The following is a 13,245-nucleotide window of genomic DNA, read 5'->3' as shown; positions in this document are numbered from 1 at the left end:
GGAGCGACCTCAAGTGATGGGAATCCAGTTTGCGCGCAAAAATTCAATTTATTATATTTCTCTCATGGCATTTCAATGGCAAGCGGAGAATTCGTACTTTAGCATCTCGCACACGACAGTCCTGAACTCCCGGAGAGATCTCTCGTGCAGCGTCTTATCGAAGACGTGATTGTACACAATTGTGGGCACAAAGTTCGTCTTTGGCAGCACAGCATTAGTCAATTCCTCGGCCTCCAGTTGCAATTTCGTGCCCAAACGACCGTCATAGCACTCCTCCACGTTGCGCCAATTAACATGGGAAGACGCGGCGCACTGAAAGAACGACAAAAGTTTCATCAGACATCACCTGAGATGGAGATAAGATAGCACAAATGGTCATTGGTGCAAATGAGAGTCTTTTTATAACTCTAATTGCCCCCTGAGAAGTTAGATAACGACTCTGTCCAAGAGTCCATACGCCAGACTTCCCAGAAACCCAATAATCCTACTGGCTTACGAACGTTTCCATCGATTGACAAACTTCTCGAGTGATTATTAATTCCTTTAATAATGCAGCAAAAACACGTTATCTGCCAATTGAGTGGAATTTGCAGAAATACCTTAATTAGTGAGATTGAATTCTTAATGATTGCCATTATTGCAAATTCTTCAGACTGTAAAAATGTGAATAACTCCGGTTTTTGCCAAGGTTTACATTCTACTGGGATTTTTGAGCATGAAATCTTATATAAACTTCTAATTTTCAATTAAAAATCCTCTTGAAATTGATGAAAATGAATCTTTTCAAAATAAAGCAAAAATTTCCATCATCAAATTACCATAATTTTCAGTCCTCGATGCTCAATTTCTTGATTTTTGCACACGTGCTTTTTCTGCTGATCTTAATGTTAATCTTAATCAGTATAATTCCAGCTCAGCAAAAGAAGTTGAAACCCGAAAAGCGACTTTCGCGACGCCTTCATAAATCCACGCATAAGAATGTCAGGCGAAGAGCAATGCGAGAAATTGCGCAAACACATTTGCATAATCCCAAAAAATTGTCCCCGGAAAAATTCAATTAACACTCTTGAAAAATTAAATGGAAAGATATGCAGTTAACTTTTCATTAACAAGTTTCCGTTTCATTTTTCACACTGCTTACGCGCATCTTTATCGCAATTATCAGTCGATCACACTTTCTCGAACCCATGCGCGCACGCGATTCTGAGATTGAGACTGTTTTGAGTGGAGAAAAAACGCCCATTAAATGCCCAATACTCACGACACGACCGGATGACTCAGCTCGGAAGTTCATCTGGCACGCCACGAAGTTGATTTGCTCATCTGGATTGTTGGGCAGCTGCCGGAGGACGCAGGATTGCATTCTGTTGCCCTCGCACTCCGCCGGGCCGTGCTGGCATTCGAACTCCACGGTGTCGCCGTTGGGGCTGGACTGGAAGGGACAGGAGAAACGCACGCGAGATTCAGTGGGAGAAGCCCATGAGAGTCGCCTTGGAACTTACGCTGCTCTTGCCGAAGGGGACGAACAGCACGTCGATCTGGTCCCTGAGGCCGGGATCCTGCACGGTCGGATAGAGATGGTTGGAGATGAACCTGATGCTGTCCGGGCAGAGGGACTCGTAGTACACGGTAACGTGGACCTATGCAAATGACATGCAAATGAGGCAATTCACCAAGAGATTGTGGGTGCGATTGAGAGTTTCTTCACCTTGGCGTCACTCGGAGACAAGTTGTGGCCAATGACCAGCAAAACTGCAACAATCACGATACTTTTCATTTTCACTCTGACCCACTTTGGTCTCTTTTCGAGGTTTTCTGGCAAGTTTCGTCCGTCTTCAGTGGAATTTCGCGGTAAACTGAGGGCGAAATTGTGCTGGGCAGGTAGAAATGGCGCGTTTGCGGAATGCGTGCGAGAGTGTGTGTGTGTGTTTTGGCGCCTAAGCAGATGGCGCCACAATGTCTTCCTCCCGCGAAGCATTGTTGGAAGAGTCCGTGGAAAAGAGAAAGAAGTTTCGTGCGCAAAAAACGAATCCTGAAATTTTTATCCTGAGGAGCATGTTTAATAAAACAATTTATTAAAGTATGAAATATCAAATTTCTTATTCGATAAATTGGATTTCTACAAAAAAAAAACAAAGATTAATCCAAACATTCATAGACATTTTGTGGATTTTTCGCTAGATAATTCCATCCTTAATTCCATCAATTTTCTCAAAATTCCGCCAGAGGCTTTGGCGTCGAAAACCGCGGTATTTTGAATTTGCTCTGAGAATTTCCTATGAACGGAAAATTACAAGGAAAAGCATTGCATCGACACTTTGTCGGTTGCAAAGCGTTTCCGCCAATTTCCATCCTTTTTTTCATGGGATCTTCACTGTCACCTCAGTCGTGTCTAATTCTGCTGAACAGCGCAAGTCTGTGTCGCCTTCGGACCCCATTTTGGCGCCGTTCTGGTCCTTCTCATCGTCCTTCTGCTCCTCCTCAGCGGGCTTCCGGAACTTGTTCACCTCGTACTGCGACAAATCCGCACGCAGAAGTCGCAACATGTGCACAGTTTCGCTCTGGTCGACGTACGCGCGCAGGCTCGTGGTTCCTCGCCAGCCCACGAGCGTGATCTGCAGCTTCTGCTCGCGATACTCCAGCACACAGCTGCCCGGCGTCACGGCGGCAATCCTCTCCTGGCTCGCCGCCGTCAAATCCTCCAACTTGGGCGGTTTCGTCGGGTCCGTGTTCTGCAGCAGCATCACGAGATCACTCCTCTCCAGCAGCACTCTCCTGTCGCTGCCCACAAACTCATTCACGCTGGGCAAGCCTTCCTGAGCAAGCCTGAAGGCGCACGACATGTTCTTGTTGTCGCAGCGCACGAACACCTTCACGCCCGTGTTGATGATCTTCACGCGATCGCCGCTGAGCTGCACAATGTCTCTAATGGACTCAGAGCTGAAGTAGATGTTCTTCTTCTTGCCCGTGTGGCAGCGCGTTAGCAGACATGTGGGCTGGAAATCCTCGCGCAGTGTATAGAAGGACTTGATGGAGGCGAAGATGTCCTCGTCGCCGTGGAAGAAGACAAAGGGCTCCTCTTTGTATCCGCCGAGACGGCGCTTTTTGCGCTGCGGCACCGCCGGAGAGCCTCTCTTTTCCTCCTCCACCGCCCACGGCATGGCTCTAGTCTTTACCAGCACCGCCACGAAGAATCCTCCCGTGTCCTGCTGATGCGGCAAGATGCGCATGCAGCGCTCCAGATTGTACTTCTCAACATCCTCAGGCGGGAACATCTGCGGCCGCAGGATTGTGTGATACTGCTCGGGAACTGCCTGGAAATCTGCATAGAAACTCATGTCCTTCGCCGCCAATTCCCACTTTCGCATTCCAGGCGTGAACTTCAGTCCTGGCACGAGATTTGAGGCGTCAATCAGCTCCAGAGCGCCCTCGGACTCCTTCAGCAGACGCACAATCACCGCCTCGTTCTCCACGGGATTGAAGGAGCACGTGGAGTACACCAGACGCCCGCCAATCGTCAGCAACTCAGCGCCTCTCTTGGCTATCCTGAACTGCACCCCATTGAGATTTGTGCCGTGCGCGGGATTCCACTTTGTCCAGATGTCCGGATTCTTGCGCAGCGTGGCGTCGCCACTGCACGGCACGTCGCAGAGAATCCTGTCGAATTGCATGTTTTCCATCTTTCCCGTCTCCCGGTTCGTGCACTGCAAGTCCGGGAAGCGCTCGCTGTCCTCGTTCGTGACAAGGAAGCACGGTGAGTTGAGGCGCTTCGCCTGGTGCACCAGCATGTAGCAGCGACTGTTGTCGATGTCATTGGCAATCACCAGTCCCGTGGGCAGCGTCTTCGTCTCCTCCATCTCCGCGTGCAGCGCTTCAATCAGTTGCGCCGTCTTCGAGCCCGGTGCCGCGCACATGTCCAGCACTCTGTGATGGGGCTTCACGTCCAGCACAATGGGCGGAATCATAGACACCGTCTCCTGACGACTGATGCTACCGGCAGCCGTCTCGGCAATCAGGAAGTTGTGCAGCTTGTAGAATACTTCAGAGCGTCTGATGTCCTTGCGCGAAAGCTGCAGCTGCCACGCCAGCTCGCCCGGGTACCAAGGCAGTGGGAAAGGCTTCTGCACAGCCATCTCACCCTCCTGCGCCTGCTTGAACAGTTCCGTGAAGTACTCGCTCTTGATGATGTCCAGCAGCGTCTCCGATTCCCCGCGACAGCCGGTCACGCGAAAAGCCGTGGGCAGATTCGACTGCAGTGTCTGCACGAAAGTCTCCCACTCGCTCTCCGGCACGATTCCCTGTTGCTTGTAGTACTTGAAGAAGGACTCATTCTCTCTCTTGATCTCCTCGTAAGGCTCAGACCGCCGATCGGGTCGCTGTCCACTCTCGCCCTGCAAAAGGAAAACATTGAAGAGACATGGATGAAAAAACACTATTTTCTCACACTTACCCCATTATTCCGACGATCTCTCTTCTTCTGCGCGAAAGGATTGGTGTTGTTCTTCTTCAATTTTCCTCTTTTGCCCATGTTTTAACTAATTTTCCTCGAAAAACCACACAGAAAATCCGCCGCAAGATACGCAGTTTTTTAGGTTAGAGAACACACTGTCAAAAAACCGCCACATGTTTTCGGAAGTCCGAAACCCGCGTACCAGTGTGTCTTGGCTAAAATCCTGAAACCAACTTTTTACAGTGTATTGAAAACTCCACTGGTGGCGCTGGCAATTGGCGTCAAAAAACGGTGTTTTGCTTTGAAGGTTTCGAGAGAATTTTTTCGCTTTTCTCTGATTTCCCATGAGAATGATGAGGAAGAGCAGTGCAGCGATGGAGGTGTCGTCCCCGTTGAGACGTTCAGTGAATGGAAGCTTCAAAACTCCTGCCCCGCCGAATGATGTGAGTGAAGAAAGGAAGTTAACCTCACTTTGCTGGGTTACAAAGGGTTTCCGCCAATTTCCACCCGTTTTCATCCCTTTCCCTGATTTTCTCCCGCAGAATAATGACGAGCAGGAGCGCGCGTCCGCCAGGAGGAGCTTCATGGACACCTCAGTCACGTCTACTTCTGTTGAACAGTGCGAGAGTCTGGAGCTGGGGATGAAACTGTTCCGGGAGAATGTGAGTCTTTCTCGAGATCCTTTCGTGGTTCGTTTTGTTATGTTTATGTCCATTTTTCCGTGTGTAGAAATTCACAAAGGACAACGCTTTCAACATTCCCTTGATCGATAGCTTCAATCATCTGGTGATGAAGCATCATCGCGCCGTGGGAAGTTTCCAGGCAGCCGGATATGGCATTGAAGCGTCCGCCAAGCTCTACGGACTGCGTGTGGACTCGGTGTACGAGAAATCTCAGCGCCTGCTGACCGGCTTGGGCAGCAGGAGAAGCATCAGGGAAGGAGGCGCCGCGGAGACCGACGCTGACGATGGGGAGCAATCTCTGGCCGTTCCAGGAACGAGGCGAAAGCGTCAGAAGCGCCCCAGGAGCACTGTGACATCCAACTTGGCTACAATTAACGCCAAATTGGAGACTGTGCCACTTCCGGATCCCATTCTGGCGCAATTCAGGTCCTTCTTCGGCGACATCTCGAATCCCAAACGATTGCTGTGTAACAAGCTGATGGACAGAGATGGAATCTTCAATCTGGACCCCGACAAACCGCTGCGGCGCAAGAATCCCGGTAAAGTGGACGTGAAGAAGCCGCACGACTGGAGTCAGGATGAGAAGTTCACGCTGTATTATGAGGAACTGAAGCCGGGAGACAGGCTGCGGCCGATGTATTCACACTACGAGATCAAAGACACACCGGCTGAGGAAGATGAGTAAGTTCAATGGGGAAATCTTCTTCTGATCACCGCATTAATGGGGATTTGTTCGACTTACAGAGAGGCTGATTGGGACATGATGCAAGCCGCGCCGGCCAACGACTATCCTCTGTCGCTGGCCTTCGACATGGACGCCGAGGTTGAACCGCTGCCGGACAATCTGGACGATATGCCGGCGTGCGACGAGGCGGATCTGCCGGACGTGGGCGAGCTGACGGAGGACGATCGCGCGGCGATCATGGCGTGCAAGGGAATGCGCCCCAAATCCGTGCACATCCGCGACTTGCGCCCCACTGAAGCGCAGCACAGTCGCCTGGAGTATTCCTACCGGCCGATGGACAAGATCTCGCAATACTGGGCCGGACCGTCGCATTGGAAGATCAAGAAGCCGCCTAAAGTGAGCCTCGTTTCCACCGCGTCGGCGCCGAAGCGCGCGCGCCGACAAAAAGTAATTGACAAAATGAGCGCGAAGGACTTCGCTGACCAGCCGGAGGATCTGTTCGTGAGTGAGTCCGACGCGAAGCCGCGGAGGAAGAATGCGCCGCGTAAGTGGGAGAACAAGGACAAGCTGAAGCTGCCCACGGACCTGAAGCTGGACCGCAGCATGTTCAATAAATACTCCTTCGCGCCCGGATTGCCGGTGCGCGAGGCGAAGAGTGACGCCGTGCAGGAGCTGCCGATCGCCGACGAGTACAACTACGACAATCCCGTGGACAGGAGCTACTGCAGCAACGTGGCGGCCAACGAGGACACGGACACGGAGACGGGCACGGAGCCGGGCGTCGGCGAGGTGGGCGAGGAGGCGCCGCCGGAAGCGATCGAGCAGTATTCGATGCACTTCGCCGGCGCTCCGGAGAAGATCGAGCGCATCGTGTTGCCGTTCGCAAAGCGCGCCAAAGTCGTGGACATGAAGCAGCTGAAGACGGGCTGTCTGCACCTCGTGACCACGGGCGGGCAGAATGCCACCGTCATCTCCTTCCAGAAGCTCTACACGGCGCTGCCCAGACTCCTCAGCCCGCTCATGAGAGAGAATCTGAGCGTGGCGCTTGCGTTTTACGCCCTGCTTCACATCACCAACGATCACAGCCTGGAACTCGCGGAGCGTGGAGAAGATCTCCTGGACTTTGGCATTCAGCTGCGGAACGCTGCAAGGCTTCCTGCCATTCGTCCTGCAGAGAGAGCGGCTGGAGAGTCTTCGGATGAGGATTGAGTGAGATTAGTAAATTGCTTTTCTATTTCTTTGGTTCTTTTTTACTTTTTTGCTGAAAATAACCGATTATTCCCAACTTTTCGAATACCAGAAGGTTTTAAAACCACTGCCAAAGTTGCTAAAATTAAGAATTCAAAACTCAAGATCCAGCTAAAGGATATTCTGTTCATTTACAAGGATATAAGTGAAACATCTGAGGAATTAACTAAAATTTATAAGCGAGATAGAGAATAAATTTGATAAATACACAAATCTTATCTCAGTTTCTCAACTGATCTCGACCATCTCTCATCGCTCAAAGTCCAGATCAGCAGCAGATCGCAACTGTTCCGGAGAAGAGCATTCGCTGGCCATGGAATTCGCGCTCGGCGAAGTCGTGCAGCCTTCACTGGCGCTCACGAGGCACTGAAACAGCTCAAAGCGTCGTCAGCAATTCGAGCCATTATCTTATCGATTGAAATACTCGACGTGGAATAACACAAATATTACTCCCGGATTTTTCTCTTTGAGTATATTTAACTTCGATATCAGTCCCGAATGTGACGACAAAGGAGATTTGAGTGAATTTACTTCGGGCAGTTTGATTTGCGCCATCAGTTTAACTTCACACGACGTGGCGAGACTTCTGAAGGTATTTTCTCAGCAATATTCTCATTTCTCATTATCTTTGATTGGATCGATTGGATTGGATTGATTGTATTTGAGAAATTATGCATTTGTGGAATTCGAATGAGCACATTTTGTAGTGATAATCGTGATAGTGTAATAAATAACAGCGAAATGAAATCAGTGAAAAAACGCGATTTCGTCATTCTAAATTCACATCCGAAGTTTTTGTGAAGAAACTAAGAAAACACTGAAGTTTAGGATATTTTTGATCCTTTTTAGCATTTTCATTTACTGAGAAAATCGTGAAAACTGATAACAACTCGTTACAAATATAAAATTAGGCATAATTGATTATTTGGCTCATTTGATCATAAAATGCATAAGATCCAAAAATGCAATAATACAATAAAAACTTGGGTATGAAAATTTGAAAAATACTACAAGAATATTTTAGAATGTTTAGAATGTTCAGAATGAAGGAACCAACAAAAGAATTACCAAAACTTTCCATTACAACTGCACTTTAATGAGCAAAACTTCGAAAGGCGTCTTTTACAGTGTAATAACAACAATTCACACACACACAAATCAACTTCATGTCAAACGCGAAACAAGCCAAAACAAGTGTTGTTTATAAATAATTATAAATCGTGAAGAACGAGAGTTTATATCGATAATTCCGCTGCAATCAGATTGTGAGTGAAGAACGGCGGAAAGAGCAGGATTTCCCGGTCAAATACTGGTGCTTTTCATCGTCAGTTTCAAGCTAATTGCGCTTTTGCCGGTTTTGCAGATTCTTCCAAGGATTCTGCAGAGAAGAATGGAAACTGCGAATGGTCAGCACTTCGACTCCGGATCGGCGGAGCTGAATGACAAGATCGCGCAGTGGCTGGAGTGGGACAAGTGCGACGTCACGCTGGCGGAGATCCGGCGTCTGGCGGAGGATTGCGAGTGGGAGAAGCTGAAGGTGCTGCTGCTCACGCGTCTGTCCTTCGGCACGGCGGGCTTGCGGGGCGCCATGCGGGCCGGCTTCAGTGGCATGAACGAGCTGGTGGTGCTGCAGACGGCGCAGGGACTGCTCAAACACATCCAGGAATGTTATCCAGCGCCGGAGCAGCAGCGCCGCGGCGTCGTGTTCGGCTTCGACGGACGCCATCAGAGCAGACGCTTCGCTGAGATCTCCGCCTCGATCTTCCTGCGCGCCAACATTCCAGTCTTTCTCTATGGCAAGACTGTGGCCACGCCGATGGTGCCGTTTGCGGTGCTGGAGAAGCAGTGTCTGGCCGGCGTGATGGTGACGGCGTCGCACAATCCCAAGAACGACAACGGCTACAAGGTTTACTGGACGAACAGCGCGCAGATCATCTCGCCGCACGACAAGGGCATTCAGAGCGGGATCCTGAACAATCTAGCGCCCTGGCCGAAGAGTTGGAGTGTGGATAACCTCGATTCGCCGCTCCTCGCCGATCCCTATGACGACATGGTGGCGCTGTACATGGAGAAGCTGCTGAAGAACATCCCCAGAGTTCTGATCGACGACTACAACGCGCGGAGCGACGTCCAATTCGTCTACTCCGCCATGCACGGCGTCGGCTGGCCGTTCGTCGAGCGCGGCTTCGCCGTGGCCGGCCTCAGTGCGCCTCTGGCCGTGGCTGAGCAAAGAGATCCAGACCCGGAGTTCCCCACAGTGCAATTCCCGAATCCCGAGGAGGGCAAGTCGAGCCTCGTGCTGAGCATCAAGTTGGCCAATGAGTCGCAGTGCGGCGTGATCCTGGCCAATGATCCGGACGCGGACAGGCTCGCGTGCGCCGAGAAGAATCCCGCGAGCGGCGAATGGAAGGTGTTCACGGGCAACGAACTGGGCGCGCTGCTCGGCTGGTGGGCAATTGAGTGCTGGAAGCGAACGCATCCAGACGGTGTGCGCGACGATTGCTATCTACTCGCGAGCACCGTGAGCTCGAAGATGCTGGCGTCCGTGGCCAAGGCGGAGGGAATGCACTTCATCGAGACGCTGACGGGCTTCAAGTGGATGGGAAACAAGTCAGTGGAGTTGCTGGCGGAGGGAAAGAGTGTGCTGTTCGCCTTCGAGGAGGCCATTGGCTTCATGTTTTCGCCCACAGTGCTGGACAAGGATGGCGTGAGTGCTGCCTGTCATCTGGCCACGATGACGTGCTTCTTGCGCCAGGAGGAGAACAAATCGCTGACGGAGAAGCTGGAGGATCTCTACAGGCAGTACGGATTTCACTACACCCTCACTTCCTACTTCCTCTGCTACGATCCCGTCGTCATTGTGCAGATCTTCGAGAGGATTCGCAACTTCCGCGGCGAGAACACCGTAAGAAAAAAAGTCTTGACGCGCTTCAAAAGTTCACTGACCAGCAAATCCTCTTTTTCAGTACCCGACGAGCATTCTCGACGGCAAGTACGCCATCAAGTACGTGAGGGACTTGACGACGGGCGTTGACACTGCGCAGAGCGACGGCAAGGCTGTGTTTCCGGTGAGCAGGAGTTCGCAGATGATCACGTTCACCTTCGAGAATGGCACCGTGGTGACGCTGAGGACGTCCGGAACGGAGCCCAAGATCAAATACTACGCAGAAATGTGCGCACAGCCCGGCCAGAGGTGAGAGAAGCTCCTTTGCGGAGCCTGGAATTGTGTCTAAAGATGCCAAATTGTGCTTTTTTCCAGTGACTGGAATGCGCTCAAGGACGTGCTGAGCGAAATGGTGCAGAACATTGTTCAGGAATTGCTGCAGCCGGCGAAGCATAACTTAATACCAAAGCCAGAGTAGAAAACTTCGGGGGAAGTCAGTGAAATTCTAGCTTATCTGTCTCTATATAAACAACTCTTCTATAACATTGGCATCCTTTCTGATAGAGAAATCTCTTTCCACATAAAAAAAAAACATGTTAGAATAGAAAGAAAGCTTTGCTTTCTTTATCACTCATGAAAAAAAATGACAATTTCTCTTCATGTTTAGCAACTTGTTAAATGTCTCGAAGATATTTTCTTTCCACTTTATTCCTGAACATTAACACTTTATAACTAATAATTCTTTCCACATCTCAACTAACTTTAATCGTCTTTCCAATATTAATAGTTTCTTATCATGTGATATATTTGCAAAAATCGATCAAAGTATGCAATAAGTGATGCTAATTTTATTTAGTTCTTGAGTTACTTAAAGCTTTCGGTCGCTTTATTTAGAAATACAATAGTTGAATTAAAGCCAGGAATAATGAAATGATTATTATTGATGCTTTCAAAGGAGAGAAAATATGTAGAAATCTTGTGTTAATGGCATTTTTATCATTTCTTGGATGATTTGATTTCTCGAAAAATGGCGCTTCAAACTTCCTTATAATTTCGGAAAATCCTTTTTTTTATCTACAGTTTAGAGAAATTTTACAACTGATTTGCAGTCACAATTTTAAAATGTGGTGTAATTAATATATTAGTGTTTATAGAAGTAATGAATAAAAGACAAGAATAAATATTAATAAGTGTGTAAAGTGGATTTTGAACTTACTGATTCTCGCTGATAATCCTGACGCTCCTGATTGTTAAAAAGAATTTGATCCTTTTGCTCATCAATGTATTTGCTTTTCTTACAAAATAATTAGCTTTCAGGCAATCAAAGCAGATGGATTGATTCAGTTTAAATGCTTCTGTACAAAATACTATACAATCATAGATTTGTTGAGTTCGAAAGGAGCTCCAAAAGCAGTCTTTTCTCGCAATCACAATGTTCACTCGCTCTTCTGGAGTCTTTTGCTGGGGCGCAATTTGACGATTAAGCGGCGGAGAATCGAACGGATTTCTTCACTCCGGCATTCTGCAAAGATGAAAGATCAATGTATTTTCAATGCCCTGCAAGAGTTTCCCTCCAACTCACCTTGATTTTCGATCCGTCGGCCTGATTCTTGGACCTTTCCTGCTCCAGAAGCACGTGAAGACTCCCGATCTCGTGGTAAAGCTCAACTTGCTGCTTCTGCAGCTCGTCGATCCTCTTCAGCAGACTCTCAGTGGTGGAATTGGTCAGCTGCAGGTTGATCAGCTTGCTCTGCTCCTCCAGAAGCTTAGCGGCGCCTTCGTACTTCGCCTGCCACTCGCTGACTTCCGCCTTCAGGACGGCGACAATGGCTTCCAGAGATTCCGGGCTGTTCTTCCGTGTCTCCTTGGTGGGACTTGGCTTGGGCGAGTCGTCGATCTTCAGCACCACCTCCTGGCCGCTTGAAGAGCAGCCCATATTGCGGTACTGCTCCTTCTGGACAATCTCACGAGCTCTGTCGTCGATTTCCTCGAAGGAGAAAGTCTTTGGAGGCTCTGGTTTCGCTGGCTTTGCCTCCTTTGCCTCTGACTGCGCCATAAACTCCTGCAAGGTGATCTTCCTGGCCTTCTTGGGTTTCTTGATCTCCTCCGCCGGCTTGGGATCCTCCTTCTTCCCGCGCTGCTTTTCGAACTCGATCTGCGACTGCAAGAGCGCCTCTTTCAGGTCCTTCTCAAAGATGCCATCCACTAGCTCAGCATCCTTCTTCTGCCACTTGGTCCACTGCTTCTCCGTGATGTACTCCTCCTGCTTTTTCTTCTTCTTCTCGAGCTTCTTCTGCTGATAAGCGAATCAAAGTCATATAAAAGCGAAAATCGTCCGGCAAAACAACAACGAACCTTTGTTTGTACTGTTTTGGGCTTCTCCTCCGGTTTGGTCTTCTCATCAACTGGCATGACCTTCTTCTGCTTCTCCTTTTTCAACTTAGCCGGCTTAGCCTTGTTATCACTGCTCTGCTCATTGTCTGGGGGCTTCTTGGACTTCTTGTGCTCATAATCGCCAACAAGCTGCAGCACAGCGAATCTCGAGGAAGTCGGCAAAGACATTGTCCTCCTCCTTCTTCACCTCCAAGATTACCTTCTTATAGAGAACTAGCTGAAGATCTATTTTGGATGGGAAATTCCTGAGAAAATTGCGGAAAATTGAAAAATTTGCCGAAAAAGCGTGGTCTTGTAGGGAATTTTTGACACCTGTTTCAAACTTGGGGCTGTCATCACCAGCATTTGCCACTAGATGGCACTGTTTCGTGACCGCGAAGAATTTAAATGCTCTCGCATCGTGCATATGCTCAATGCGTGAAATGAAGCGAAAAAATAACGATTTTTCTACTTTATTTAATGTTCTTCTCATCAATCTTCCTTCACATCTCCTCAATTACAATTCAATTAATAATTTTCTCTTTTTATCATTCACATTATTACATGATACAGAATAGAAAAAGGCACAGTGAAAAAATAACGAAGCGCCAAGTTAACAACAATTCTATTCTTTTTTTTATTTCTTCTACAATTTTTTCACTTTCTCTTGTCAATTAAAGTTTTACTCTTTCTGCTTCTAAATTGGAGTACTTGTCCAACACCTTTTTCACATTCTCTATCTAAACAGTGTTGCTGAATTGTGATTTTGCCTCATCTTTTGATAGGAGGAAAAAGCATCAAAGCCTTTTCCAGTATTTTTTATACACAAAACTTCACTTTTAGGTCGCTTTTCTTTTTTTTTTTAAGTTGTACACACGAACAGAAGGAAATTGCTTTCGAGAGGTGCGCGAGTGGATTTCCA

At 48.5% G+C, this 13,245-nt stretch overlaps 5 protein-coding genes across 7 annotated transcripts; 2 read left to right on the top strand and 3 right to left on the bottom strand.

Annotated features, from left to right (window-relative positions):
- Window positions 1–35: 35 nt before the first annotated feature.
- LOC132264650 (GILT-like protein 1) lies at window positions 36–1,937 on the bottom strand. Its single transcript, XM_059764919.1, has 4 exons — window positions 1,709–1,937; window positions 1,503–1,640; window positions 1,262–1,432; window positions 36–312 (listed from the first exon to the last, which is right to left on the bottom strand). The coding sequence occupies exons 1-4, from the start codon at window positions 1,775–1,777 to the stop codon at window positions 73–75; spliced, it is 618 nt and encodes a 205-aa protein (XP_059620902.1). The 5' UTR covers window positions 1,778–1,937; the 3' UTR covers window positions 36–72.
- A 122-nt stretch (window positions 1,938–2,059) lies between these two features.
- Window positions 2,060–4,618, bottom strand: LOC132263975 (tRNA (cytosine(34)-C(5))-methyltransferase). The gene is made up of 2 exons (XM_059764007.1): window positions 4,451–4,618; window positions 2,060–4,391 (listed from the first exon to the last, which is right to left on the bottom strand). Exons 1-2 carry the CDS (start codon window positions 4,526–4,528, stop codon window positions 2,361–2,363), a joined length of 2,109 nt encoding a protein of 702 aa, XP_059619990.1. The 5' UTR covers window positions 4,529–4,618; the 3' UTR covers window positions 2,060–2,360.
- A 99-nt stretch (window positions 4,619–4,717) lies between these two features.
- Window positions 4,718–7,428, top strand: LOC132264576 (condensin complex subunit 2). Its single transcript, XM_059764824.1, has 4 exons — window positions 4,718–4,893; window positions 4,993–5,112; window positions 5,180–5,814; window positions 5,878–7,428. The coding sequence occupies exons 1-4, from the start codon at window positions 4,795–4,797 to the stop codon at window positions 7,025–7,027; spliced, it is 2,004 nt and encodes a 667-aa protein (XP_059620807.1). The 5' UTR covers window positions 4,718–4,794; the 3' UTR covers window positions 7,028–7,428.
- Window positions 7,429–7,562: 134 nt separating this feature from the next.
- On the top strand, window positions 7,563–11,147 carry LOC132263946 (phosphopentomutase). Its single transcript, XM_059763971.1, has 4 exons — window positions 7,563–7,658; window positions 8,430–9,971; window positions 10,033–10,259; window positions 10,326–11,147. The coding sequence occupies exons 2-4, from the start codon at window positions 8,457–8,459 to the stop codon at window positions 10,426–10,428; spliced, it is 1,845 nt and encodes a 614-aa protein (XP_059619954.1). The 5' UTR covers window positions 7,563–7,658; window positions 8,430–8,456; the 3' UTR covers window positions 10,429–11,147.
- A 74-nt stretch (window positions 11,148–11,221) lies between these two features.
- On the bottom strand, window positions 11,222–12,705 carry LOC132265408 (G kinase-anchoring protein 1-like). Of its 3 annotated transcripts, XM_059766056.1 has the most exons (4): window positions 12,657–12,697; window positions 12,306–12,589; window positions 11,533–12,246; window positions 11,222–11,472 (listed from the first exon to the last, which is right to left on the bottom strand). In XM_059766056.1, exons 2-4 carry the CDS (start codon window positions 12,510–12,512, stop codon window positions 11,431–11,433), a joined length of 963 nt encoding a protein of 320 aa, XP_059622039.1. In that variant the 5' UTR covers window positions 12,513–12,589; window positions 12,657–12,697; the 3' UTR covers window positions 11,222–11,430. The 3 variants fall into 3 exon arrangements, with proteins under 3 accessions (XP_059622039.1, XP_059622038.1, XP_059622040.1); XM_059766055.1 differs by having other exon boundaries at window positions 12,306–12,705; XM_059766057.1 differs by having other exon boundaries at window positions 11,533–12,243; window positions 12,306–12,705.
- Window positions 12,706–13,245: the final 540 nt, after the last annotated feature.

Source organism: Phlebotomus argentipes, unplaced genomic scaffold, assembly GCF_947086385.1.
Source record: "Phlebotomus argentipes unplaced genomic scaffold, Phlebotomus argentipes genome assembly contig_2, whole genome shotgun sequence".
Classification (NCBI taxonomy): Eukaryota; Metazoa; Arthropoda; class Insecta; order Diptera; family Psychodidae; genus Phlebotomus; species Phlebotomus argentipes.
Note: the sequence above shows the minus strand (reverse complement) of the source record. Positions and strands in the feature narration are given on the sequence as shown.

Excerpts from the sequence above, each read along its gene's own strand:
- LOC132264650 (XM_059764919.1), bottom strand. The coding sequence starts at position 1,777 with ATGAAAAGTATCGTGATTGTTGCAGTTTTGCTGGTCATTGGCCACAAC. Across the intron at positions 1,433-1,502 it reads TCCCCTTCGGCAAGAGCAGC|TCCAGCCCCAACGGCGACAC; the intron begins GTAAGTTCCAAG and ends TGTCCCTTCCAG. Across the intron at positions 313-1,261 it reads CTGAGTCATCCGGTCGTGTC|TGCGCCGCGTCTTCCCATGT; the intron begins GTGAGTATTGGG and ends TCGTTCTTTCAG.
- LOC132263975 (XM_059764007.1), bottom strand. The coding sequence starts at position 4,528 with ATGGGCAAAAGAGGAAAATTGAAGAAGAACAACACCAATCCTTTCGCG. Across the intron at positions 4,392-4,450 it reads GAGATCGTCGGAATAATGGG|GGCGAGAGTGGACAGCGACC; the intron begins GTAAGTGTGAGA and ends TTCCTTTTGCAG.
- LOC132264576 (XM_059764824.1), top strand. The coding sequence starts at position 4,795 with ATGAGAATGATGAGGAAGAGCAGTGCAGCGATGGAGGTGTCGTCCCCG. Across the intron at positions 4,894-4,992 it reads CTCCTGCCCCGCCGAATGAT|AATAATGACGAGCAGGAGCG; the intron begins GTGAGTGAAGAA and ends TTTCTCCCGCAG. Across the intron at positions 5,815-5,877 it reads ACACCGGCTGAGGAAGATGA|AGAGGCTGATTGGGACATGA; the intron begins GTAAGTTCAATG and ends TTCGACTTACAG.
- LOC132263946 (XM_059763971.1), top strand. The coding sequence starts at position 8,457 with ATGGAAACTGCGAATGGTCAGCACTTCGACTCCGGATCGGCGGAGCTG. Across the intron at positions 9,972-10,032 it reads ACTTCCGCGGCGAGAACACC|TACCCGACGAGCATTCTCGA; the intron begins GTAAGAAAAAAA and ends CCTCTTTTTCAG. Across the intron at positions 10,260-10,325 it reads TGCGCACAGCCCGGCCAGAG|TGACTGGAATGCGCTCAAGG; the intron begins GTGAGAGAAGCT and ends GCTTTTTTCCAG.
- LOC132265408 (XM_059766055.1), bottom strand. The coding sequence starts at position 12,512 with ATGTCTTTGCCGACTTCCTCGAGATTCGCTGTGCTGCAGCTTGTTGGC. Across the intron at positions 12,247-12,305 it reads CCAAAACAGTACAAACAAAG|CAGAAGAAGCTCGAGAAGAA; the intron begins GTTCGTTGTTGT and ends TTCGCTTATCAG. Across the intron at positions 11,473-11,532 it reads CCGACGGATCGAAAATCAAG|AATGCCGGAGTGAAGAAATC; the intron begins GTGAGTTGGAGG and ends TCATCTTTGCAG.